The sequence below is a fragment of the Solea senegalensis genome, linkage group LG9 (assembly GCF_019176455.1).
Source record: "Solea senegalensis isolate Sse05_10M linkage group LG9, IFAPA_SoseM_1, whole genome shotgun sequence".
In the NCBI taxonomy this organism is placed as follows: Eukaryota; Metazoa; Chordata; class Actinopteri; order Pleuronectiformes; family Soleidae; genus Solea; species Solea senegalensis.
In genome coordinates this window covers 9,901,542-9,927,732 of record NC_058029.1, presented here as the reverse complement: position 1 = coordinate 9,927,732, position 26,191 = coordinate 9,901,542, and the positions used below count along the sequence as shown (strand labels likewise).

Here is a 26,191-nt window from a genome sequence, read left to right as displayed (position 1 = left end):
CTAGCATGATTGATTTCCTGACTGAATATCTGAGAGAACATTATCAGATACATCATCACCATTATTGTGATAGACTGTAACACTTAGACAGCTGCATTCGGTTTCATTTCGGACGTTTTCGGTGGTGTAACGCATACGTGAGAAAAGTACAAATATGTAAACACCACAAACAGACCATGTTTCAAATAAACACAAAACAATGTTTGGACCAAGCATGTGACCTGACATTGTCTTAGCAGGTAGACGTCTTCCTCTTCTCTGAAGGGTCAATGCAGGAGAAGAACCTAAAATACAGTCAAGAACTGTATCTAACTGAATTAAGATAGGCCTCAATAAAAGACGCACATTTTCTAACGTAACAAAGTTGTCTTCTCCTGCATTATTCCCTCTGTGCATTCTCTGTTAATCCCGTGTGGCCCTGAGCCGTCTCTCAGCAGGATGTCTCTGCTCTGCCCCCGCAGGTCAAACTGTGGTATGACAAAGTTGGCCATCAACTCATCGTCACCATCCTGGGCGCCAAAGATCTGCCGCCCAGGGAAGATGGACGACCCAGGAATCCTTACGTAAAAATATATTTCCTCCCTGATAGAAGGTAAGAGTAGGAACAGTTACCACCCATCACACTTTTTCAATATCATTTCATTGCGTTCAATAAGTCAATAAACGTCAGAGCCCATACAGATTATAATCCTTATCGTTTTAAGCCATTAGCATCAGGAAACACAATCTGTGGATGTTGCTTGTTTAACAGTAGATGTTACTATTTGGTTGTTCGGTGTAGTTTTTCCATTTGACAGCTCAGCTTTTCTCAGGAAAGTAGCACGGTCGTCCTCACACTTCATCAGCATGCTTAGGGCCGAGCACCACCCTGTGTCCTGTCTTGTTTTTGATGGTGTTGTAGTCGTGGCTCTTCTCTACCATGGTTGTAAATAAAAACAGTTTGAATTATTGCTCCTCCAGTGACAAAAGCAAGAGAAGAACAAAAACAGTAAAGAAATCCTTAGAGCCCAAATGGAACCAGACCTTTATGTATTCGCCGGTTCATCGGCGAGAGTTCCGGGAGCGCATGCTGGAGATCACACTGTGGGACCAAGCCAGGGTGAGGGAGGAGGAGAGCGAATTCCTGGGAGAGGTAAGAAAACCAAATCTTACCAATCAGAGACACTCAGTAATATATGAGCTAATCCGCCTGAATTTGGATTTTTTTTTTCTCACCAGAGAAGAGAATGTTCTAGATTCTAGTTTCACTCCCAAAGCTCACGGCTGTTCCCCTCTGACAGATTCTGATAGAGTTGGAGACGGCGCTTCTGGATGACGAGCCACACTGGTACAAGCTACAAACACATGACGTGTCCTCCATCCCGCTCCCACGTGCCTCCCCGAACACACAGCGCAGGTTCCACGGAGAGAGTCCGACACGGCGACTGCAGAGTATGTAACGCTTGTAACGACAGTGTGGGCAGCTGCTTTTCCTTTATATAGTCCTAAAGTGATTTTTGCAACTGTAAACAACAATATTAGGAACATTTGAATAGCTTTACAAACTGTCATCTATATATTAGTAAGACCGAATGTTACACTGAATTGCAAACAAGTAAAAGAAGCGTAAGCAAATGAGGCTATTTTGGTGGCCCATTACTTTCTTTTGGATGCGCAGCATGTGTAGTTGCCTATTTTGTCTTTGCTGTCTATTTTCCATCAACCTTGCTGCTTCTGCTTTTACAGACAAAGGCTCGTACAACTCAGGTAAAGGACCCCTGCGCACGCAGGTGGTGCTGCTGCTCTGTGGAGCCTCTGAGTGTCCTCCTGTCCTATTTGAACAACCCATCCCTGTTTCCTGCTTCCCTGCCCCCACCCCCCCACCCCCCCTTTTCCACAGAGAGTGCATGCTTTTGCTGCCTTACATGGATTTCATGGTGAGGAGTCGGTGTAAACCGTACACGACTTGTTTGAAATACACTCGGGGTAGCAAACGTGCGCGCTCTGTGAGACGAGAGATTTGGACGCCGTGGTCTGACCTCTCTGTGTATTCTCCCGATAAATATGACACAATCCCACCTTGCAACCCGCAACCGTAGCCTGTACATTTGCACTCATCCTAAATGTGTGCTAAAAAAATCAGTATCATTTTTGACCACTTGATTTCCCCTTGTTTTGTACTGTAAATTGTTAATTATTCTTCCCATTATACATATTTCTGCAGCCCATTCCGGTTTTGCTTGTGTTTGTGCTGTGTTTTGATTGTGAATATGTTCATGAAAGTGATATTGTAGTTTAGGCTGCTGCTGATGTACTAATGTTATTATTGTTATTATATTTAATGCTTATACTGCAAAATTATGCTTTGATTAATTTTGTGCATAATATTACATACACACTTAAAATATGGAATATATATATGTAGTTTTCTAGCATCTTATATCCTCCATACAAAATTCAAAAATGTTTATTTTATTTTTATTTATCATGTTAATTTATCATGTTAACCTCCTGTGACCAGTTAATAGTCTTCAGATTTTAGGCTTTTGTGGCTGTTCTGATACAAGATTTGACAGCTGCAGCACATAATCGTTTTTCCGGATTTAAGTTTTAAATAAAAAGCACATGTATCCAGCTTATTTAACTGAGGGCAGTGGGCGGGGCTGTGGCACTGTCTAATAGGAAGGATGAAGCCATGTCATTTCTCTCACTGTCACGTGTCAGTTGAGTGACTCCGTGTTCCTGATCTGCTGCTTTCGTTGAAGTTGAGCAGTGAAATTGTTAATTTGCAATATTTTACATTTGCAACTTAACCAATCAGTAAAGTGCCTGAAGTCTGTATTTGCGACATAGACGTTTTGCTGTATTTGTGAGCTTCGTGACACGACTTATACACTGACAGTATAGTCGCTGAACATAAATGACTCCTCGGTGTTTACCCATCTCTCCCGTCTGTCTGTGTCTCATCACTTTGTCCTGTTAATCATTTCCCTCCGTCTTCCACATACCCACATGTCTGTCCGTCTCTTTATCTCACAGGATCCCAGAGGATAAGTGACAGTGAGATCTCAGACTACGATTGTGAAGATGGTGTTGGGGTAATAACAGGTAAATCCATATACTGCAATCATGGCAATAAGACTTATTAATGCATGGGACAGTTTTTTTTGTTTGTTTTTTTTAAATGGTATTTTAAACAAATTCGCAAGGATGAAATGGGTAAAATGCTACTTGCTGTTGTACACACTGAGACTCGCCATTAGTCAGAAAAGGTGAAAGGAGAATCAGAGCTGTGAGCAGCCAGAGAGCCAAAGACTGAGAAGCACTTCAAATGTGCCTGCATAAAACGTCAAGCCATAGAAAAATAACATCTTGATTCAGCTTTTTTTTTTTTTAAAGCTTAAACTTGTTGTTTCCTTTCTTTTGAAGACCCAAAAAAACTATGTCAACCTCTTTTTTAGGTGCTGGGTGGTATGTGGTGTATCACATTCATGCCACAGAGAAAAAAGGAGAGGAGATGAGAATAGATTCAGTTACAGAGAGAAAACATGAGCCTTGGATTGATGATACAGCTGAGGGAAATCCTCCTCCAGCCACTGTAACATTCTCACCAGCCCCTCGCTGACATTTTTCTTTCTTTTTTTTTACCTCAGTCACTGTGGAGGGAAAACTCCCTCACTCTACAGCCACACCCTCCTCTATACTTGAACTCATCTCATTTATCATTTGATCTTCGCATCAAGCTGCTATCCTTTTCAAAAATGTTTTTGTGGTTAGGTTAAGGTTATACTTTTTATACACTACTTTTAAAAGGGAATATGTATACAACAGTTGTACTTTTAAGCACCAGTTCCATCCCTATCACTCTTCCCATCAAACCCTATCATTTTTCAATTTTCCATTTTATATGTGCTAAAAATGTCATTTTCTGTTCTTATTTATTGTAGTGATAGATCTACATTGAAGTTAATAGCAGGTGGCTCAGAAATGGCATGATGATGTTTTCTCTGTTAAATCTAATGTGCATCACAAAGCAAATACACTGAGAAAGATGTCATTGTTATCGCCTTAGCGTCAGTTAATAAAAGAGACAAACTTGACTTTATTTGAAATCAAATTTTGTCGCAATTCATCCACTTAACACACTAGCTAATCTGCACTATTAATCCATGATTTCTTAATTAATCTACAGCAATAATTAAAACTAATTATCTGATGAACTTTTTCTGTATTCTAACTTCATATAACATAGAAATCATTACAACTGAATAACTTTAATTAAGCACATTATCATTTTGTGGTATGGGGAAAATCAAATCTCCATTTTTTCTAGATTTTCTGACTTTTTCTGGACCAAGCAACAAATTCATTGAGAAAATAAACAACAGTTTAGTTGATTATGAAAATAATTATTAGTTGCAGCCCTATTGTGCACAGCTACCTTCCATTTAAAAACCTTGTATTATTTATAATTACATTTTCCTCAAGTGAAGATCAGCATTTCTGTAATCGCTACCTTCCAACTCAAGATTTTTTTTGAAAACTCATTTTAATGTGCTCTACACTATTGAATATCAATCAACCTCTGTACTAAGCACTGACCTGAACCGTGGCCTCTGATTACCGTTTAATGAACTATTCCATAATAAATCAGTCTAATCAGTCTTGCAAAGAAAGTTAATTATACTGTTTCTGATTTTTGAAAGCCTATTTTCATGTTTAATGCACAGAACGACCGCAGCAGCTGAACTGCACCTTCATTGAAACCCAGGTCTTGATTTTGGAATGTGGAGACTCAGCATAATGAAAATAGAGAATCTATTATCTGTGCAGAATGGCATTCAGCATAACGCTCTGTTCTTATTCGACTTATTGCCGGGTGTGTTTATACTGGATGCGCATCATTAACAGTCATAATTTGTCATGTCCAAGACTTGCAGATTTTGTCTTTTCAGTTTCTCACTTTAGGGGGAAATCATATTGAGGAGGTAAATTTGCCTATAAGCATTTTGTGGCGTCTGTATGTAAATGAGGAACCATTTAAAAGAAAAAAAAAAGAAAAAACCTTTTCGATCCTGTCCCTCCATTCTCATCCTTATCCTGACCCATTCCTCTTTTCGCAGACTTCCGGTCAAATGGCAGAGACTTCCAGAGCTCCACATTGTCGGTACCTGAGCAGGTGATGTCATCTAACCACTGCTCTCGGTCAGCTGATATAAACAGGGCACGGTCACGCTCCCCCAGCGTTCCCCCGCCCTCCAGGTAACTAATTCTCTGTCCACCTCAGGGTAGATATTTTCACTAAAGCTTTTTTGAACAATTGGAGAATAATGTTGAAGGACGTGTTTGGTCTGATGTGCAAATTCATATGGATTTGATTACCTACATGAATTAGGGGGGCAGTGTGTTTAGTAAACCAATGTTTCCAATCTTTTTTTCTTTTTTTTAACTGTTTTGCAAATTGCTAATTACAACTTTAACTGTGACAAGAGCAAATGTGTGCACTTCTGAATCAGTAAACCCGACTTTTCCAAGAAATACATGTTTGATTAATGACATGCAACTTTTTTATTCATGTTTTATTTTTATAAATCTTAAGCAGAAGAATGGAAAAAAATGTATGTGCCAACCCAGCAACCCATCTGTGTATGAGTGGTGATCCAATCCACTTCTTTCGCACAACAGAAATCTGGTGTGTGAAAGCTTTTCAACTTTTGGCCTCTCAGTAGCACTCTTCCTCTAAAGTAGACCACCAAGTGTGTAAATAACTAACTATTCCCCTGACACTTAGGCCTAGTTTTGATAATTTAGTTTTTTTTCCTCCTCCATTTTTGAAAAAAGTTCTCAATAACATGAAAATCCCACTGTTAAGTGCTATGAAAACAAGCCAAGTCAATTCTAACCATAAACCATAAAGCCTTGTTGGCCAGTCAGAAGAGAGACAGACAGACTATAGATCACTGCTTGTGTCTGTCGGCAAACAGAATTGTTTGTCTGGCCTGATAATGAAGTTGAGCTATTCCTCAACATCACACTGGACATATTTACATATACATATTTAACAAAACCCAGGAAAACGTTGACTGGCTGGGCCAAGTACATCGACATCTTTCCAGCTTTTCCACGTTACACTGGTTTCTTTTCTTCCGCCGACGTGGTCATGTGACACGGGCCAAGCGATAAGAACCGGTCAGTAAATGAATGTGAATAATGACGTCATCGTTTCCAAAGGTCTCTGTTTTTGCCTGACTATACTAAAATACAGCTGCAGAGCTTTTGAACAAAACAGGGATTTAGCAGCATTTCTCAGTTTTTGGGGCTTAAAATGTATATGATGGGAATTCTGGAGCAGAACGTATGCATTTTCACACCGTAGGTTCCTGAGTAGATTCCCAGTACCCTCATATGTAAAAATAGTTTTCAGATCAGAAATGAATTGACCCACTTTACTAATGCATCAGAAAAAAAAGCTATAAGGCATTTGAAGTCTTGAACACTGGACTTGGACAGGTCCCCCCCTGCAGCAAGTTTAAAATTATGCAGGCAACACTTGAAGCCAATACTTTAAATGCAGCGTACAGTATACAGTATTTACATGTATCCCGCAATCTTTATGGAAGAGTTGGTCAAGGGGAAGTGGTCCGTTATCCTCCATCAGCATTTATTTTCTGCGATGGGTGGAAAAAGTTGCTCCAAGAGTCCAATCATAGCTTTGGCACTGCCGGGGCGCAGCTACTTCCCCTGTCCAATTAACTTTATTTGATATTTCTGAGTCTCGGCCTAAATCAGTGTCAGACACAGAAAATGCACTTATCTAAATTGTCTGGGACAGTGCTCGCTTGAGTGTATTTCAGCTGCTTTAATTAACAGTGTCCAGTTATTTATTGAAAACAGTTGAAAATGACACAGGTAATGAATCATGGCGAATTTGGATTGATCTCGTATCTCCTACAGTATCAAATAAAACACGGCCTCTTGTATGTTTGTATGGAGGCCAGTGTTTAGTTTAAAACCTGTGTGTCATTTTCAAATGTTCTTAAAATGACTGTATGTGAGTTAATGTAGTGCGCATGCTCTTTAATCGTGTGTCCTACTATATCCAGTCGAAGGTTAGTTTATTTAGACTTTCATGTTCTGTTGTTTCCTTGTGTCGCGGGGCAAAGCTGAGGAAGACGTGTCCTTACCATCCAGCCTCTCTAATCTTCTTTGTCTGTTTCTCCACTTTGAAACTGTTACATCGACTTTTTCTATGAGCGTTCTTACATCTCACTTCTTTGAGAAATCTCTCCTTCACCCTTTCTCTCAGTCTCCACCATCTATCTGCCCGACTCGGCTTCTTTCTCCACACCATCTCAGATCCATCTCTGTCTTCTCTTTTCCCTCCATGTGGTTGCAGCCATTTTCTCACCCTACCTCGAACCAGACATACTCAACCTATTGATGATCCTCAGAAGGACCCCAGGTAGACTTTTACCTGAGCCTGCATGTAGCCCCAAAACTGCACCTCCACCCTCCAACCCAACCCTCCTCCCTTCAACTCCAACCCACGGACCCTTTTGTGTCTTTTATTTGGGTGTTGAACACATGGCAATGACACTGTAGCCTGTATTCTGTCACTTTTTTCCCCCATGTGAAGATTACGTGAAATCCAACAAAATCTAACCACGCCACATTGGTTTGTGAACACACTTTGTGTTACATGACCTTTGTCAGTGCCATGAGTGTTGTGTTGTAATATTAAAGTATGTTACTTTGCGTATATTATATAGAATGTGTATTATTTCCCAAGCAGTACGATTTGGCCACTCACTTCATCCATCCATCTCTCTTTTTTCACCACCTCATTCCCATGTAAACACTATTTTCACTCCAAACTTGAGAAGTGGAAGTTTCCTAGGTTTGCTTTTACATGTCATTGGTTTTTGAGTTTTAAGTACTCTATGGTTGTGAAGTTTTGTCCAGCAGAGGTGGCATCTCCTGTAATCAAGTGGATACAGTCACTGTATTGTAGAGCACAGATAGTATTCCTTAAGTCAGTGTAATCACTCCAGACAGTCTGTAATGGGAATCCCAATTTCCTTTGCAGGTTCATTTCTTTTTTTAAATATACAGTATGTTACCTTCCCATGTGGTGGAAAAAAAACAAAAAAAAAAACAACAGCACGCTGACCAGTTGTGATATTTCCCCACCAGCCGCAACCATCGCGTGTACCCGATCTGCAGAGAGGAAGCAGTCAGGTTACTGCGTTCCACTAGGATGTCCCGCACCTATTCTGAGGGTGCCTACTCCTCCGACTATGACTACGAGAGGTATTGACATGCACTGCGGCTGCATCTGTGCATCCACCATCTTGTGGTCTCCTCAAATTGTCCCTCGTCCATTTTAATTTATCCGTGATCGTACATCGTGATGACAAAAAAAAAAGATATCCTGTCTGATATCGCAGTCATCACAGCTCTGACGTTGTGTAGCCGGTGATACACAACTGCCTCCATATGTTAAGGCTCAGAGCTGTTATTTGTGTTGCTGGTGTCAGCTGTATGTAAACGTATTGTTTAATACAGTGCTGGACAGCACCTAAGCGTTTCTCCGTTGTTGTCTTTGTTTACCTACCCATGCACATTATACCAGTAGTAATGCGTCAATCAGTGGTCTGTCTAGTGTTGTCCTTTTTTTCTTTTTCTTTTATTATGTTACTGGCAGCAGCTTTTTGCTCACCCACACAGCGGGCATCTCTGATACCTTGCTCTGGGCTGCACAGTAGCTGTGTTAAGTCTTTCTTTGCTCTTTGGCTTGGCTTTGGCCTGAATGGTCTGCCCATCATTCCAAGGTCCCACAGAAAGGTCTATCTATCCCCAGGAGGACGCACATCAGCATCCTGGTGCACAAATAAAAAGAAATAACTCACAATGGCCCCTCCAGAGAAATGTTGTAAATGACTCCACTTTTCTCGGCCCTCAATCTTCCACCTGCCATCTGGCTTTCAGTCAGGAATAACGTGACGTTTGCACCATTTCTCTCCTCTCCAGGAGGAAAAAAAGTTATGAGTCCTCACAACTCCGCCTGAGAGCTTGACTGACTTTATTAAAGTGCCACAAAGTTTCCCCAAGGCCCAGGTTGGCTCGACTTCAGGCTTAGCCTATAGCCTAGACAGCTGATAGAGAGCGGAACGTGGCAAGCTTCATGCATTTATCTGCAGAGGAACAGTATGCATCTGGTGCAGAGGAAGGAGAATGTGGAGTAAAACTATGCAGGATCAGAGAAGAAACAAGGGGAAGGAGATAGTACTGAAGAATCCATCACACTGGAGTTTGAGCCTTTTGGCAAAATGTCTTCATTCCTCATTTCTCCTCCAAAAAACATGATAACCTTGTTTGTTTTATTATTATTATTATTATTATTATTGTTATTATTATTATTATTCCGTTGTTTTAAGTGCATTGGTTTAGAGTGCACTTCCAGCTGGACAAAGCCCACAGGCACCTGTAAGCATTAAACTTATATAAGCATTCAGTATCAAAACTCTGAAAACCAGTAAGAATATAATGAGCTGGCGTTCGTCATGGCGACGTCTGTCAACTTACCCCTCGTGAGGCGTTTGATGCCTAATAAATATAACCATCACATTACCCATAATTCCTCAGCTGTAGCAATCACGTGATGGGAACCCACTGATGACTATTAATGTAGATGTATGTTTTAATGCTACGAAAGCCTTTGATAACACAGAGTACAAATTCTCATACGGCAAGAGGACATTAGACTAACTATTCTTATATAGTTTGAAAAGATACATTAAAGATAAATGTACATATTTCGCAAATGTGTGAACATTTACAGTTTCCCCAAACAGTATGCATGCTCAAATGTTGAATGTGCCTTTTGAATGCTTTGATATATGCAGTTTTATGCCATTTTGTATGTGTATTCAACTATTTTTTTTCCTTTTCTTGTTATTGCAAAGGTAAACAATATCCTTGTACAGTGAGTGATTTTTCCAGTTGAAAACTTAACCTGCTTTTTCACCCCCAACAGTACTTCAGTCTGACAAGATCTGCATTTATCCTCACTGTGCCAAAGATACTTCCAAGAATAATGGTCGGTCATTATTCAGGAAATAACGGATTTAACAAGCCCAGTGCAATCTTAAAGATACACTTTACACCTTTCCCTCACATTTCACTCGACCGCAAACACGACACAACAAAATGAACACACACCTGCCACGTTATTCTGCACATGGTCCCCGCTACGTGTGCACACCCTGACGACTTCACTGTTAATTCACTACAGGGACCATAACCACAGAGGAGCTGCCCCACCCTCTGTCCACCCTTGAAATCAAATAAGACATCTCCTTGTTAAGAATTACACACAAAGTGTTAATGTTAATTGTGAAGAATTTCAAGTTGAATTGTATTGTTCAGTTTCAAGAAAAAAAAAAAAAACCTCAGTGTCCATAGAACATTTAGTTTTTGCTTCATTAAGTTCTAACTGCAGTGGAATAATATGACTCCTTCACTCGAGGGGACAGACCTGTATTGTTGTAAGTTTCAAATACAGCATTACCAGTTTTGTGTCATTGTGCATGTTTGAAATGAGTTTCAGATTTTTGATTTATTGTCCAGTATAGGACAAAACGTGTGTATAAACACATGTTTGGTCCATGAGATTAAATATGTCAACAGAATTGTCAGCAATCATTAGAAATGTTGTAATGAATTGAGTCAAAACATGCGATAACACAGGTACAGCCCTTATAGACACTCGCACATCTGTGTGGAGCACCAAACGTTTGTGTCCTCCATACTGGCCGTCCTAACCAGCGTTCTGTCGCTGCGCTGCTTTGGTCCCACTGAGTGCCTGCCTATCTCTCACTAACCTCTGTAGGAACCACGGAGCCATGGATAGACACGAGTATCACAGCAGGTCCCGCTCCGCAGACCAGCGGCCCACTATAGAGCGGCCCTCTTCCCGCTCGCGCTCCACTGAACGCCCCCACGACTCTTCGCTCATGAGGTCCATGCCGTCTCTGCCATCTGGGAGGTCCGCCCCCCCCTCACCTGCCTTGACGAGGTGTGACCCAGATTGGAGCATTCACCAGTTTAACACGCAGGAGCAACTGGAGCTGTAGTAGTGCCATCATTGTCCTGAGGCAAAGCCGCTCTGGAGGGAGAAATAATTTAAACATTAGGTTTAAGCATCATTGAGAAGATCCAAGGAACCGTCCCATTTTTGCCATTGCTATTAGAATAAAGCTTCATTAATACATTAAAACCAAATTTTACATATTCTGGCAATGGGAAGGAGTGTTATATAAACTGCAAAGGTCAATTAAGTTAGCTTGAAGGCGGGCTACCTATGTTTACCATATATATATATATATATATGTTCATTTTATGCTCGTTAGATAAGGCTTTACTCATCTAGAAGCCCAGCTATTGCCAGGAGGTGAGTACAAAGTCTTCAAATCAACCAGTAAGATTATTTCTGCCCCCAGAGCTGCTCCACCTCTGCTAACCATTTGCTCTGTAGAACCAAGCCAGTACAGAGTCCGTCCCATGAGCTCCCACCCACCCCCAAGCCTGACTAACTCACAGAATGAACCAGAGAAACCACCATCCACCACCACCTCCTTCCCTCTCTCTCCCTCTACCTTCCTCCCAATACCCTGCTCCTCTGCCTTCACCCCAACCCACCCCGCCTCACCTCACCTCCCCCTCACACTACCCATTTAGCCCCTTTATTTTTTTATTTTTCTCCCCAAAAGCCCCCCCAGTGCTGAATTTTCTTTACACATGTCCCAGGCACGGCAATCCTAAGAGAGTAGATAGCTTGCTGACCCGTTTTCATTTGGAACACACTGTTCATACGCTTGCGTGAGTATAGCAGTGTTGGGCCAACATTTGATTTTGATTTTCATCACTAACATCAACTGATGCCGTGTACCCTGCAATGGCATTCTCCTTTACTTTCTCTCTCCTGTTTTTTTGTTTTGTTTTGAAGCCTTTTGGGGACAGTATGAACGCATGGTCGCACTGGTCTGCTGTTTCCTGCATTGAACTCTTCTCTTCTTACAGCGTGATGAGTCGACTGTACATGCGATTCACTGCATCTTTTTTTAATTTTTTTATTGCAGCTCAGTTCCCAACACTTGATGTATCCCTTCACCTCCATGCCATGTGCCAAAACATCATTTTGCTGTGTGCTTTGGTTTTATATTCGGAGACACAAGAGACATGATTTTAATTAAATTTCTGTTAATTAGGATCATTTTCTACCTCCTATTTAGTCTGCACAGTAACACAGTGAGTGTGATCTTAGTTAATGGGTTAAATCTGGTCACATTGATGTCTTTTTGGAAATGGTCTGCTTTTCTCAGGCTGTGATGTGGGTGCGACATGGCCCGGCCTGGCCTGGCCTGGCCCATCCACCATCAGCTCCTGTCCTGACTGCTGGCTCACACACCGTGTCCACTGCTTTTTTTTTGTCATATAGGGCGCATCCTCGCAGTGGATCAGTCCAGACCAGTCCCACCAGTACCCCGATGTCCAGCAGACGGGGACGGCAACTACCCCAGCTTCCACACACGGGGAAGGACAGAAGTAAGTCCACTGGCTGTTTTGTATTCATGTATTGCAGGGTTACTGTTTATAGAGAGTCTCAAACACAGGGAATGTAGACGAGTGTGGTCAGGACCCTCTCTTCAAAAGCTATAGATTATAATATATGTACAAGCGTATCTCTCCTTGAGTGTTGTGTATTGTTGGTGTGTACTGTAGCCCTTTCGTGCATAACTCTCTCTACTCGATTCCTTTTCCATTTTTCTCTCAGAAGATGGAGACGAAGGAACAGAGCCTTGTGAAGGTCTGTACCTGAATGTGCGGGTTTAGTCTTTCAGACTGGGAGTGTCTGTTGAGCCACACCTGACTCTGAAGGCCAAAACCCTGTCTGCAACTGCAGGTGGCTGGGTTCAGCGGAGGCTCAGATTTTCCTGTGCTCCATGAACCCTCCTTCTGTTGCAGCGCTGTTGAATGTACAGTCGAGTTGTCCTGTGCCACAGTGTCGTACTTACCTGTAGATGTGTCTGGATCCTGCTGTCGACCGTGCTGGTGTTGTGTTCAAATGTTGCCTCAAATTGTGACAATTTGTTTTGAAAATTATGGATTTATTCAGGACTGCTGAGACACTTCCCCAAGCCCCACTGTATTGGTTTAAACAGCGTATGCTCCAGACAATGATAATGAAGTGATGTTTGAAGTCAGTCCTGGTCCTCAGCACTCCTGTAACTGTTATGTGTTGTCCTAGCACCGTGTGCCATGTACTGCAGAGGCACTGTGATGAAAACATTAAAAGAACATTTTTTTTATTTATCAGATGCTGTAGATTTACAGTGATTAGAGACTGGGACAAAGACAGAGAGGGGGGAATAGCTTAGGCAGTTCTGGGGAATTCGTCAATGTACTTTGCAGAACTCTTTCATCACTGTCAGAGTCCATGAGGGCTCTCTCGCTCTCTCTCTCTCTCTCTTTCTGTCCCATCCTCCTTCTGTATCTGTGCCATATTTTTTATCGCTCTGAAGCTCTGTCTGAACTGCTCTGCCGCTCATTTTGATCTTCTGTCCTTCTTCCAGTATATTCCTGACACAGTCTCTCATTTAGCTTTTTCTCTCAGTAGTCAGTCCTTTCCGATTTCTGTTGTCTTTTTTTGTGTTGGTATTTATCTTAAGCTCTGTAGCTGTACTGTGCCTTTTAGGACAGTGGCAATGTGTGGACAGTGGGAGGGAGATATTGATCTGAACTTGTGATACAGCTCCCACTGAGCCGTATGGCACTCAGTTTATGTAATGCGTGTGTGTGTGTGTCTAGTTTTTTTAAGGACTGGATCTGTATTATTGCCCCTTGCTGAGCTGGACTGTTGATAAACCTTGCCACTTTTTTTTTTGTCTTACTGCACTTGCACTTCCCACATTTTCTTACACCTCATCTGTTCCTGTGGCAACTCCTCAGAGGGAGCGGCAGGGGAGCTTGGGGAACCTGAGACCCAAAATGGTCGCCCAGGTGTGTTTATTATTACACACATTTACCTAGAAACCTGCTCTGAATCAAGTGTTTTCCTCACTTCTCTTAAGTCCTTTCATGGACAAGAAATACCCATGTTTATTTGCATTCATTATTTTCTTTCACTTTGTCTTGGATGGTGAGAGAAAGAGCACAGAAAAGTAGATTGCATTCCTCCACAGGCCTGAATGAGTGGCCAGACTGTTGGCACAAACTGGAGTCCCGCACAGTTTGCACTTCCTACTTTCCCATCTGTTTGTGTAGCTTGAGTGTGTCCTTTGACTGTGGCAGTGTTACTCAACATTGTCATAGCTGGTGCGCAGACTGACTCAGTGGAAGCTCACGTAGAGTCTCTAAAAAAAACATATTCTCCATTTCTTTTCCCATAATTCTCTTATGAAAGCCATATGTTGTACTTTTAGTGTATATAATCAAAAGAACATGTTTGTGTTGTCGCTTTATATTTAAATTAAGGCTTGGTGTCAGCTATTGGAATAGCTCTGCTCCTTTTGTGCAGATGTAACTTACAGTACTATGAGTTTCACGGGCCTCCATCTGTCTCCCCTATAGCAACAGACTGTGAGGAAAAAGCCCAAGGTCTACCTGTAAATGGGAGGAAAGGCAAGTCATCTGGACAGTGTGATTTTGGTGTGACTTTGCTGTGTGGGTTTAATTTAGTCAACACGAGATTTTTGTGGGTGACGTTAACTGGTAGCTGTTCATCTCAACACTGTTTAAAAAAAGAAGAAAAAAAGTAAAAGTCCTTCTCTGCAAACTTCCTTTGTCTGTAATTCATTACATACACTGACCTGAGCTCATTCTTTCTGGGTTCACTCACACTAAACAAATAGCAGAGTTCAAATGGATGAAGCTAAAACTGATATTATTCTGATTTTTGCTGATTTATTCTCATTTTCCTTTATGTCAATCATTTCAGTTGGACACGTTGAATGCACACCCTGCACAATTCTCCCACACGACAGATAATTTCATTATATTTTCATTTTCATTTATACTTTATTAATAATTATGATGATGTGTTGTACGTCCTGGATCTTTTGCCTTAGCTGTTGAGGTACGGCAGGGACAACGTCACGTTTTCAGAGCGTTGAAGTGGTGTTACCGCTGACGGCCAGCAGATGGAGCAAAACTCATGATGTTGGTTGAGGAGCTGTCCATGGTTACTATACACAGCTAGTGCATCTGTGATCTGCTTAAAACAGTGATTTTTTTCTTTTGGAGAACGTTCTGTAACGATTCATCTTGGACAGTGTTACTACTATACTACTATAATGTAGTATCCAAACCAGTGTGTGTGTGTATGTGTGTGCATGTGTGTCTTACTGTAGAGGTGACATGGGAGGACCAGCAGCGAGGGCTGAATGGCTCTCTGTCTGATGGAGGGTCACAGCCACACCCCTCCCTCACTGCTGAAGGTTAGTTGGTGTGGGTGTGGATTTCTGACACTTTCTAGGAACAATGAACAACCCATTCATGTGTATATACAATATACATTGAATTGAATTGAATTGAATTGAATGACTTTATTCCTCCCCCAGGGGGGAAACACACATTCACAACAGCTCAGTTAAGAAAGGTGAGAATCGAATAAAAGTAAAAATAAGAATAAAAATAAAAATAAAAAGAAAAAGAAAAATATGTATATGTATATATGTATATGTATATGTATATCTCGCCAGGATATCACTACAAACCAACACAAAGGGGTATGAAACCAGGCAGGTGTACAGTCTAGTCTTAGTTATAGAACCAATATGTTAAATTCATTTTTTAAACATGCCATTTGACAGCATCTGTCAAAACACCTTGTAATTATGCACTGATGTTATGGCTTAATGGAAAGAGCGTAACCTCGAGTGTCACTTTGACTCTTTGTAGCCGTCATTTGTTGTTCCTATTTTCTCCGTTTACTCATATATAATTTGGGTAATTGAATATGTCATTTATATATATAAGAAAAAATGACAAAAGTGGAGATAAAAAAAGAGATTGATTTAGCAAAGCTATAAAGCGGCATTGTTGCTTTATAGCAGTCCACCAACCCAGAGTTTAATCTCACAGATGTATAGAAAATACTGTCGTCATCAAATATTTAAACTATCACCGTCAGCCTCACATGAACTCGGTGTTGCTCCAGAATAATAATAAAACAAAGACAATGGGTTGTTTGTTGTTCAGGCCTCTGTACTTTGTGTGGAGCCTTTTTTTTTAGCTGGCGTCCAACTGCACCAAAGGTAGACCTGGACAATGTAAAGCAGAAACTATTTAGAATAACAATCTCAATGCTGGCACAGTTATTTGAGTTGTTGGTTGCCCAGGTCAGCCTCTTGATGGCGCCCTTCTCTTTTCTGTCTCTTCCTCCTCGTGTGGTTTTTGCCGTGCAGCCTGAAGCTGGTGGTTGATCATTTATCATTAAAGTCATTCCTGGCGTAGAATAATTTCCTAAAACGAGTAACATTGCAAAAATACAAGTAGAGTTTTACATTTTCACACTCTTAACGAAGTTCATCCTGTTGACATTCTGTCGTGTTGCCGTCCACATGTTGTGGGACTGAGAAACATGAACTGCGTTGCTACGGTAATGGCACCAGTGTCTTGATGTGCTACATTGTCTGAATTACCTTAATATGCTTCCATGGAAACTCATCTTCGCCTCCCTGTAAATGAAGCCTTATTTATATTTCCCTATATGTCACAATGTGAACTATTATTTGCAGAAGATGTCATTTATCAGACTGTATCTGTGACGCACACACAATTACTGTTTGTGTCATTTGGAGCTCATTTTTTATTAGAAGGTCCACTGGTTGAGTTTGGATGTAACCTCTGTCATTTTATTTTATTTTGGTTGCAGTGTGACACAAGTGACACTTCCAATAAGCTGCTTTGTGCTGAAGGTTAACGACGCTCAGAATCAAACTGTGATGGATTCTCGTCTCTTTTTCTCACGTATAATCGGTGCCTTACAACTCTTGACTTACACAAACATCCCGTGTTGATGACGCCTTATATTAAAGTCTGCTATGTCGTGTGATGCTGCAAGATAGACTTTTAAAATGAAAATTCAACTGAGCCAAACCACTTTTATTATATAGTATCATGGCATTGGGGGCTATGCTTTCACGTCCCTCAAAGCTCAGTAACAATTGTCCTGGTCCATGTTGGCACATTTTTTGTTGTGGAGATTTTGTCCCTTCCATTGATTGACATCTGGATTAAAAAAAAAAACTGCCTTTGTAATAACCTATAATCTGGTCATTACTTGCCGTTGTGTGTACATATCAAGTCTTTAAAATCATTTTTCATTGAGGGGCATGTATTATTACTCAGTGTATGAACCCACTGACCACACTAACTCGCTCTGCTGTTTCAATCTCCCGTCTCTGTTTTATTATATTATACAATTCCCTTCACCTGATGACCTCCATGGTGCATCCCAACTAAGGGGGGGAAGGAAATCACTTGCTCTCTTGATTATCATTCGACTCCCTAATGAGGGGTTGTTACCTGCCACAAAGAGATGAAAGCTGATGAGGCAGATGTCTCATGTTGTCATTTTTATTCATGTGACACTTCATTATTCACCCTAATGAAGCACTAATTGAGTTAAATGCAAATTCTGTTAATTCTCATAGGGTGGGCTTCTTTTGCCCTCCTGACTGTCACTGTTGGTTTTGGGATTAAGATTCAGACTCCAGGCGTGGAGATTAGTCAGACGGCGTGACTCTGAGTGGGGTCGTGGAGTGTGGGGGTCCTGACGTGGAAGTAAACACATGCGGAAGTGTCCTGGTTGCTGATCTGTTCATCTGCTGGAGATAAAAGTGTCATAATATTCAGGGTGTCATCGGGATGAGGAGAGGGAAGGAAGGCAAGAAGGACATAAATACTGTGAAGAGATACTTTAGCTCATGCTTTTGTGTGTGTGTGTGTGTGTGTGTGCATGTGTGTGTGTGCAGTGTGTGTGTGTGTGTGTGTGCGTGCACTTCTCAGGTACCTCAATTTTTACACATCTTGCTTCTATTCCTAGTCGGCGCTCTCTTTTGTGCTCGCTGCTCTGTGCTTTCAGTTTGTGTCGTTTTTTTCTTTCTTTTCTTTTATTTTTCCAGGCTGTCTCCCCACAGTTGCCCCATGCAGAGTCAAGTGGCATCCACTTTTCCTTTTCCTTTTACCCTCCTTTCCTCTTCCCCCCCTCTTCCACTCCTGTTGTCAGAGGTCCCAGGCTTCTGTCCAGCTGGGTACATTAACATCTTTTTTACTGTTTCAGCTCTTTTTTCCTTTAGAGCACAGAACCTCACCTTCCCAACCTCCCTCTTTTTCTAATTTCTGATTAACTTAACTTGTAGCCTCTACCTCAGCCTCACCTGGCCTCACTCCCTCTTGCTCTATTTTGACTTGTCACTGTGCCCATGGTGGAGTTTGTGTGTTCTTGGTATACTATGATTTTATTTCTTTGTTCTGTGCTTGTTGTGTTGTCATTGTCGTGTCGTATTGTTGTCGCGTTATGTCCCCCTTCCTCCCTCCCTCCCTCCCACCCTCCCAACCCCTCCTTCTGTTCACTGTGACCCTCAAAAACCTGCCACATTCGGTCATCACGGTGATGGCGTCACCCTTCACCCGTCCTTCCTCACCTCCTCCGTCTATCCCCTTACCCTCCGTGCATCCTCTCACATCCATCGTCCTCTCCTCTGTCTGTGTCTGTCCATTCTGTGATGTGATCCCAGAAGACACGGACTCACCAAGTTGGACTACCTCAGGTCTGTCCCTTCTTCTTCTTCTTTCCCTCCCCCCTTTTCTGACTCGGCTTCCTCTTCTTCTACTACTATTAAATCGGTGTGTCTACCTGCCTTGCCCTTCCCAATCCACTTCCCTTCATCTCAGTCATCTTTTCTTTTCCTGCTTTGCTTGCCACCATTCTCTGGTGCTGTGTGAACTCTGTGGGTGATGTTTTTGTGCTTTTTAAAATAAAATGTGGACAGACAGTTTGGGCTTTTTCGGTTCATACAAGCATGGTAATGTTCGGTCAGTGTTATTGTTTTGACATGAGACAGAGTGTTATTTTCTACTTTAAAAAACATGACATTGCGTCATTTTTGGACTGATTATTTGTCGCCTATTTAAAGATATTTCAACAACCAAAAATATCCTTTAGTGCAGGAACTGACTAAAAGATGAAGCATGGTCAAAACGTGTGTGTGCTTTAATAAATTACTTCATTGACTCAGATATTTGGACATTCAGAATGTGTTAAGTTTTAGGGAATTTCCTCAGATATTCTTGTCAATGTGAGCTTCTCAGATAATCTAAAAAAATAAAAGACATATTTTTACATTGGGCTACAATAATATTATGGTATTTTGACCAACTACTTTCTGTCCCCCTATAGTGAAAAGCTATGTCCAATTCCAGCACTGATAATCTGATGTAGTTCTATAAAATAAGTCAATAAGAAGCAGTTTTAAATAGAGTTGTGTTCTTTTTCAGCCTGAACACCGTGTTTTTAAATGTGGGCATGCAAATTAATGGTATTAATTATAATATGGTCTAGTAGCTGTGGCAAAGCAGTTTTGTTTTCAGTGGATATTTCTTGGACAGTCAAAGTGTCCCCTTAAGAAAACATTGTAATCACAAGAGTGGTAGTCTTGGCCTGATTAAGTAATTAATTGATTAATTACCATTAATGCACACACACAATTATAAGCATAGGCCGCAGGATAAAATGACCAGTAATCCACCTTTAGCCTCATAGACATGTTTAATTTCAAATTCAGTGGCCGCGAGAAGTAGATAAATAATCCTCATGGGAGAAAATCACCTGTGCATTTCAAACTCCCAGCTTTGGCTTTTTTTGTATGTGTATGTGAAGCTATAGGCGCACTCTATGTGGGCATGTCACTCATCTGCACTTTATTTGTCATCGGTATCATCTGACACAAAAGTAGAGATGGAAAGCAAGTGGAGAGAATGGAGCGACAGCTGAAACAGGAAACAGCTTATAGTTAGTTGCTTTTTTATTTTTTTTTATGAAATATGTACCAGCATGGTGTATTTGTGGTTCAATTTTAGCTGTACAACAATGTGCATAGTGGCATTATCACAGACCAGGGCTGAGTGTGTGTATTGATTATGGTGTGATGTATTCATAGTGCAAAAACATGCTAAACTAAGCAAAGTGCTTACACTAAATGTAAGAGAAGATATAACGGGCAAAATAAGTGTTTGAGTTTTAGCCTAGATAGATGTGTTGACCGATTACTGCACTCATTTATTTAGTTGTTGTCAAAGGATTGACATTTATCTAGACACTCGTTTAAACAATTTTGCAACAAGGTCGACAAACAGGCATTACCGGGTGTTGCAAACTTTGTTGACAGTAGTCATTTGGCTTTGTGTTTATTGTGTAGGAGGATTATTGAATTATGCTTTTAATTGGATTTAAAAAAAAGAAAGAAATATGGGTGGTTGGGATCACTGGTTACAAACGGAGCAGTTACCTTTACAAATCAGCATTTTTTTTTTGGTTTGTGTTTGTTGTGTTGTGTTTGTTTTTTGGTTTTCTTTTGAGAAACAGCCGACCATTCAGCTTTTTTCTCCATTCGACCTGTCCTTGTCATGGCTCATGGCTTATGGCTCAGCAGAAGCTTGTCTCTCACCACCAACAGTTTGTCCTTCCATCAGGCCTTGGTCACTAAACGAGCCGACTGTTGTGATCGTCCCTTGTCTCTGTGCTCAGGTCTGGACATGGAGGAGAGGACCAGGCAAATGAAACTGAAGATGAACAAATACAAGCAGGGAGCTGGCTCTGACTCCAGACTGGAGCAGGACTACCACAAGGTAAGCACATGTCCGTCTATACTGGATGTGTGCTCCACTTCTCAAACAACATGTGCCTCTGGTATAGTGCTTGCACGGGTGCACTATGCGTTAGCGCCGTATGGCACACTTCGGCCAAGCATGAACACAGAATGACACTGCGCACGCGCACTGATGTTTGCACACAAACAGTCACACAAACAGGACATGTGATAAACACATTCGATTTGGAAAGAGTTCACTTCCCCCCTAATAGGAGAGAATGTTAAATATACAGTATTCCTCTCTTCATATGGATTGTTTTAAGGCAACAGAACTTTCCAGGAACAATGTCCTGTCCTGATGTTCAGGATGATTCAAAGAGCGTCTTCCAAGGACAAAGTGTGTTTGGAAAAGGAGCTCTGGACCTCTCTTGTGTCGTTCCTCAATGCTCTGAAATGTACAAACACATTTTCACACACATCCATTGTACAGAAGTAAGAAGATTGTGTTTTCTGTCCGTCATCTGTGCGTGCCGAGCCTTTAAGGCTTTTGCTGTAAATTGAAGGAATGTGACAGTGAGCGTGTGCAGAGTCAAGTGTTTACTATACTCTGTTCAGCAGAAGTGCTGAGCATGTTTAGACGTCTAAGACAAAGACTGTCTGTGTCCAGCTCTCCTTTTAAGTCCGTGTTATGAAAACCCTTGCATTAGAAGCTCCTGCTGTGTCTGCTAAGAGTCTATAAAAAGCAGATTAAGCTCAGTTGTCCTTGACTGTTGAACATTATCCTGCTTGGAAATGCCATTGACAAAACAATGCTCTCACTATTATTAAACAAGACCTCTGAGTGCCTGGTCTTAAACCGCAGCGTAATGCTGAACAGTTACTGTAACACCCAGTTTAGCTTCTTTTACAGTAAACATTCCACTAGAAGGACACACACTGAGGATATTTTATACACATCGAGTATCACAAATCTTCTTGGACTGGATACGTGCCAAGGGTTGTCATCCCTGATCAGATGACCTTCCAAGGAAGTACCAGTGCAAAGCAAGTTTAAGGGGGAAAAAAAATAAGAGCCAACTATATGTCACATGCCATCTGGCGTCCAGTGCTGGAGACACAGAACATTCCTGCATTTGAATTTTAATAAAGTAAAAACATCTATAACTATATTGGCAGTACGTTTGTCTACCAAGGCCAAACAATCCTACACAGTCTGTCCAGCTCTGAACAGACAGACAAAAAAGTAAACGGTTCAATACTTTGCACCAAACTTACATCACAAAACCATTGACATGTCAGATTTTTACATCCTGAGAAACTGTCTGAAAAGTATAAAGTGCCCCATTAACAGGATTAATGACCCTAAAGTTAATGACTTCATCACTGTCACAATCCTCCAGTGAGATGAATTGTAGAATATATTGTGTCCATAGTACTATAAATAGTCTATAGAAGTATATAAGAAGTATTATGGTTAATATTCTGCCATTCATCGTATTATTGGATTTTTCTTTCATTTTAGTATAATTCAGAAGCTGAAGTCAAAATTTCCACTGTTGTTAATATTGTATTCAAAACACATTCAAACACATTAGATTATGTAATGTACATGATGGAAATGGGAAAGTTGCATTATGAACCAGAAACTACAGAACTACAGAAAAGGCCAATGACTCGAGGTGTGTGTGTGTGTGACGTACTTTATGATTTCAAATATTGGTTCTGCCGTAATGTCTAAAAAAAAAAGTGACTCATTATATGTCAGATGAATATACAGAAATAAAAAGAAATAAAAACAATAAATTTTCCTTAAAAAGTAGGTGAGTGCTTCAAGTGTGTTGTAGTGCACAATATTCAGTAAAGTATTAGTATTTCAAAAGTTTTCAGTTATTAGAAGATGGAAATCAATCTTCAACAAACAGATATAGTTTAAGAGCTCTCCTCTAAATCATCAGATCATACTAATTTACCACACTGTATTCCACATTGTGAAGTACTGAACTTTCCGCTCGGTATTTTTATTCTCCTTAAACAATCTGACCTTTTGAAAGAGGCACACGTGATTGGCAACATGCAGAAATATCATGGCACTTTCTGTCGTCTTCTCCGTGAGCTCTACTAATGAGTCTTCACCTCAGCAGCACAACCTATCCCCATCATTATTTGTCCTTAAATAATCTAAAGGCCCGTGAGTGGTGTTTCAGAGCAGTCCTTACCCTTTCGTCTCGTTTTATGTTTTATGTAAATTTACCACACTGTGCATTTTTCTGTGTTACATGACATCATCCACACCATGATAATGAGCTTTGGATCTAATTTGCTCTGTTTTTTTTTTTTTTCCTGCTCTGCAGCGTTCTGGCAGAGATCCGCGGGGCTCGGATAACCTGTCAGCCAAGTCGTCGGACAGCGATGTAAGCGACGTGTCCGCTGTGTCGAGAACCAGTAGCGCCTCTCGGTTCAGCAGCACGAGCTACATGTCTGTCCAGTCCGAAAGACCACAAGGAAATCGCAAGATCCGGTAGGCTCACATCCACACCGTGGGACAGTTAACTTATCCTCACTCTGAGGATAATGGGCAAATCCTCCCCTCAGCTGTGAACTTTTCTTTGCATACATGTAGCCACTTTCAGGCAATTTCATCCGTGAAATTGTTTGCACTTGGATAATTACAAGAAGAGAGAGCACCGTCTGTTGTTCTCTCTCTGCGGTGAGTTCAGGTTTGGCTCTGCTTTACAAACATCTGGAACCAAATGGTTGAACTCAACTCATTCAGGCTGTTGGGGGGAAGTTTGTCCATATCTGGCAACAAACACTGTAACAAAAACCACATTTCATATCTTTGGGTGTCATCTCACTCCAAAGCAAAGAAGAAAAAAAAAAAGAAGAAATAATAAATTGCATGGCGCCTTGCAGAAAGTCTGCATTTCTGTTTTCTATTATTATCATCACTCAGTCTGCTTTTGAACTTGGCTGGACTCTGTCTCTGTGTTTGTCTCTTGTTCTATTCTTAACTCTGTTCATGCTTTTTTTTTTTGGCTTTCTCTCTGCTTTGCATGTGCTTCCCCGTTTTGCCTCGATCTATGTCTTCAGTCTTCAGTTGCGATCAAGGAGCCTGTCTCGGGAAGGGGATGAGCACTTAGGAGAGGTTCAAGAGGAGGTGGAGGTGGGAGAGGGAGGACGAGGAGAAGGAGGAGGAGGAGGGAGGGACAGTAAAGAGTGTAGGATGCAGGGAGGGAGAAAGGAAGCAGGGGGCGAGGTAGACACAGACAAGGAGCATGAGGAGGATTTGGTGGAGAAAGAAGAGGACTTTCACCAGAGGAGTATCTCAGAGACTGACCTCAGGTAACTTGTGTGGCAGCCTCCAATTGTAGACTCCCACTAACAACCTAGCTGACCTGTAGCTCCCAGTGACCGACTGACTTCTGCACGTTTATTTGAACAAGTGTTGTGACTATCCTCCACCCTTTTCCCCGTAATAATAACACACATTTGGTCCTATTAAACCTCACCAGTACTGAAGTAGACAACACTTTGACACATTACAAGTAAATAAAGATTAACATGGACACAATTGAAACAGTAAAAACTCTGCAGCCCTTTCTGCTCCGAGAACCAGTGACTATAGGATTTTTGTGAACAGATTGATGATGAAACACTTAAAATGTACAGTTGCTGCATATGGAGGTGTAAGTGGGGCATAGGTTGGACTGTAAGTGGGATAAAGGAAGGGTAATGGGAAGGAATATGAATATCTACCCTAATCTCTATATTATTAGTGTTGTTTTTTGCTGCACAGAAAAGATAGTTATAGACAATTCAACTAAAATCACTCATCCACAGATTTCACTGTCAATATATTTTACATTTTTCACAACTTCAGCTCTGTAAATCATCCTGATCGACCGAGATGTTGCCTCAGGAAAAACACACATAAAAAAGCCGTACAATTCATCGGCTTGGCAATGGATATCACAAGAATTTGATGAATAAAACCAAACCTATATATCTGTATTAGCTCGTATTCCTACACTAGTGTGTGACATCTCTCTGTGATGAACACTTTGATGTTTGCAAACACATTACAGTGTCACACTGCAGTTTTGGTGACCTTTGCCTCGTGTGCCATTCTGGAGGAGTGAGACGACTTACTGCAGGGACGTTAGCATTAGCTCTTCATATGTAAGCTCGTAGCATGAAATAATGAGAATTATAATTATTTTATAATTTTTTATGTCATAAATCATACACATACACGGCATGTGGATGCATGCACTGTAGAACACTTTAGTTGTAACATTTATCTGTAATTATCATGACACACTTTCGCAGTGGCCACAGGAGAGTGCAGCTTCGTTTCTGAACAGCGCTCGACTTGCAGAAATTAAAAAAAATAAAGTATGTCAAGCAGATGCAGAAACAGACTGATTTGGAATCCTTCAGTGGGATACAGGCTGAGCTCATGCTCCCAATAAGATGTCCTCGCTTTCAAATCACATTCACAGCAGGATCTTAGTTAGTTCTTCTTACGGCTCAGCGTCTCCTTTGGAAAACGCATCAAGATAAAAGCTGTAAGATTAAACCCTCTTAAGTGTGATTATCCCTGCTGGTCAACGGTGCACGGTGCACTACAGTATATACAGGTAGAGAACTGTGACATTATGGTTTCAGATTAGGGAGCATTTTCAGATACAACAGTGTCCTGTAGTGTCTGCTAGTTTTCTTTCAGGCTGTGTGGTCTGCTGTGTTGCTTTGCTGTTTGTCTGTGCGGCTCCCTGCTGAGGCGTTTCATCAGTATTTTGTCTGTGTATTCACAAGCTGTCTGTCTGAGTCCCACACTGTCCCTGTGCACCCCCCCCCTCCTTCCTCCTGCTACTTCTAGAAAACCCCTGAGAACATTTCACCTTCTCTCTGTAACACCACAGCCCTTGAACACACACTCTCCACCGGCACTGGAAACTCTAATCCTTGTGATTGTAACGAGAACTTGAGGAAATATTTTCAATTCAGACTTAATATTCCAATCAAAATAAAACAGAAATTGAAATGCTGACATGCTCCAGACAGCTACAGTACGAATCAATATGTTTTTACAACATTATATCATGAATACAATCAGCTCATAAATCAATAATAGAAGTAATAAGAATGTTTTTTTGTTGTTGTTTCGGCCACACCTGGGGAAGAGTAGTGTAGTAGTGCAGTCATTTTGCAAAAAAGCCAATGAGCCATTGCTGGGATTTATGTAAATCAGTCAAGTAAGTTCATGAATTAAAGGTCCAGTGTGTAAGATTTTGCCACATCTATTGGTGAATATCATCAGTACAGATATTTAATAT

At 41.1% G+C, this 26,191-nt stretch overlaps 1 protein-coding gene across 25 annotated transcripts in view; it reads left to right on the top strand.

Moving 5' to 3' along the window:
• rims2a (regulating synaptic membrane exocytosis 2a) overlaps nt 1-26,191 on the top strand; it is a 117,885-nt gene that overhangs the window by 72,460 nt on the left and 19,234 nt on the right. For 8 of the 25 annotated variants that reach the window (XM_044034585.1, XM_044034582.1, XM_044034583.1 and 5 more), the window contains 12 exons: nt 462-592; nt 961-1,132; nt 1,281-1,431; nt 3,019-3,087; nt 5,103-5,241; nt 7,376-7,441; nt 8,173-8,289; nt 10,871-11,056; nt 12,479-12,585; nt 12,815-12,847; nt 20,792-20,892; nt 23,207-23,373. In XM_044034585.1, the coding sequence (XP_043890520.1) occupies nt 462-592; nt 961-1,132; nt 1,281-1,431; nt 3,019-3,087; nt 5,103-5,241; nt 7,376-7,441; nt 8,173-8,289; nt 10,871-11,056; nt 12,479-12,585; nt 12,815-12,847; nt 20,792-20,892; nt 23,207-23,373 (1,439 nt within the window). Of the gene's footprint in view, nt 1-461; nt 593-939; nt 1,133-1,280; nt 1,432-1,725; nt 1,747-3,018; nt 3,088-5,102; nt 5,242-7,375; nt 7,442-8,172; nt 8,290-10,870; nt 11,057-12,478; nt 12,586-12,814; nt 12,848-20,791; nt 20,893-23,206; nt 23,374-24,062; nt 24,198-26,191 lie in introns of those variants that run through there. The other 17 variants (XM_044034576.1, XM_044034570.1, XM_044034567.1 and 14 more) reach the window with 11 other exon arrangements.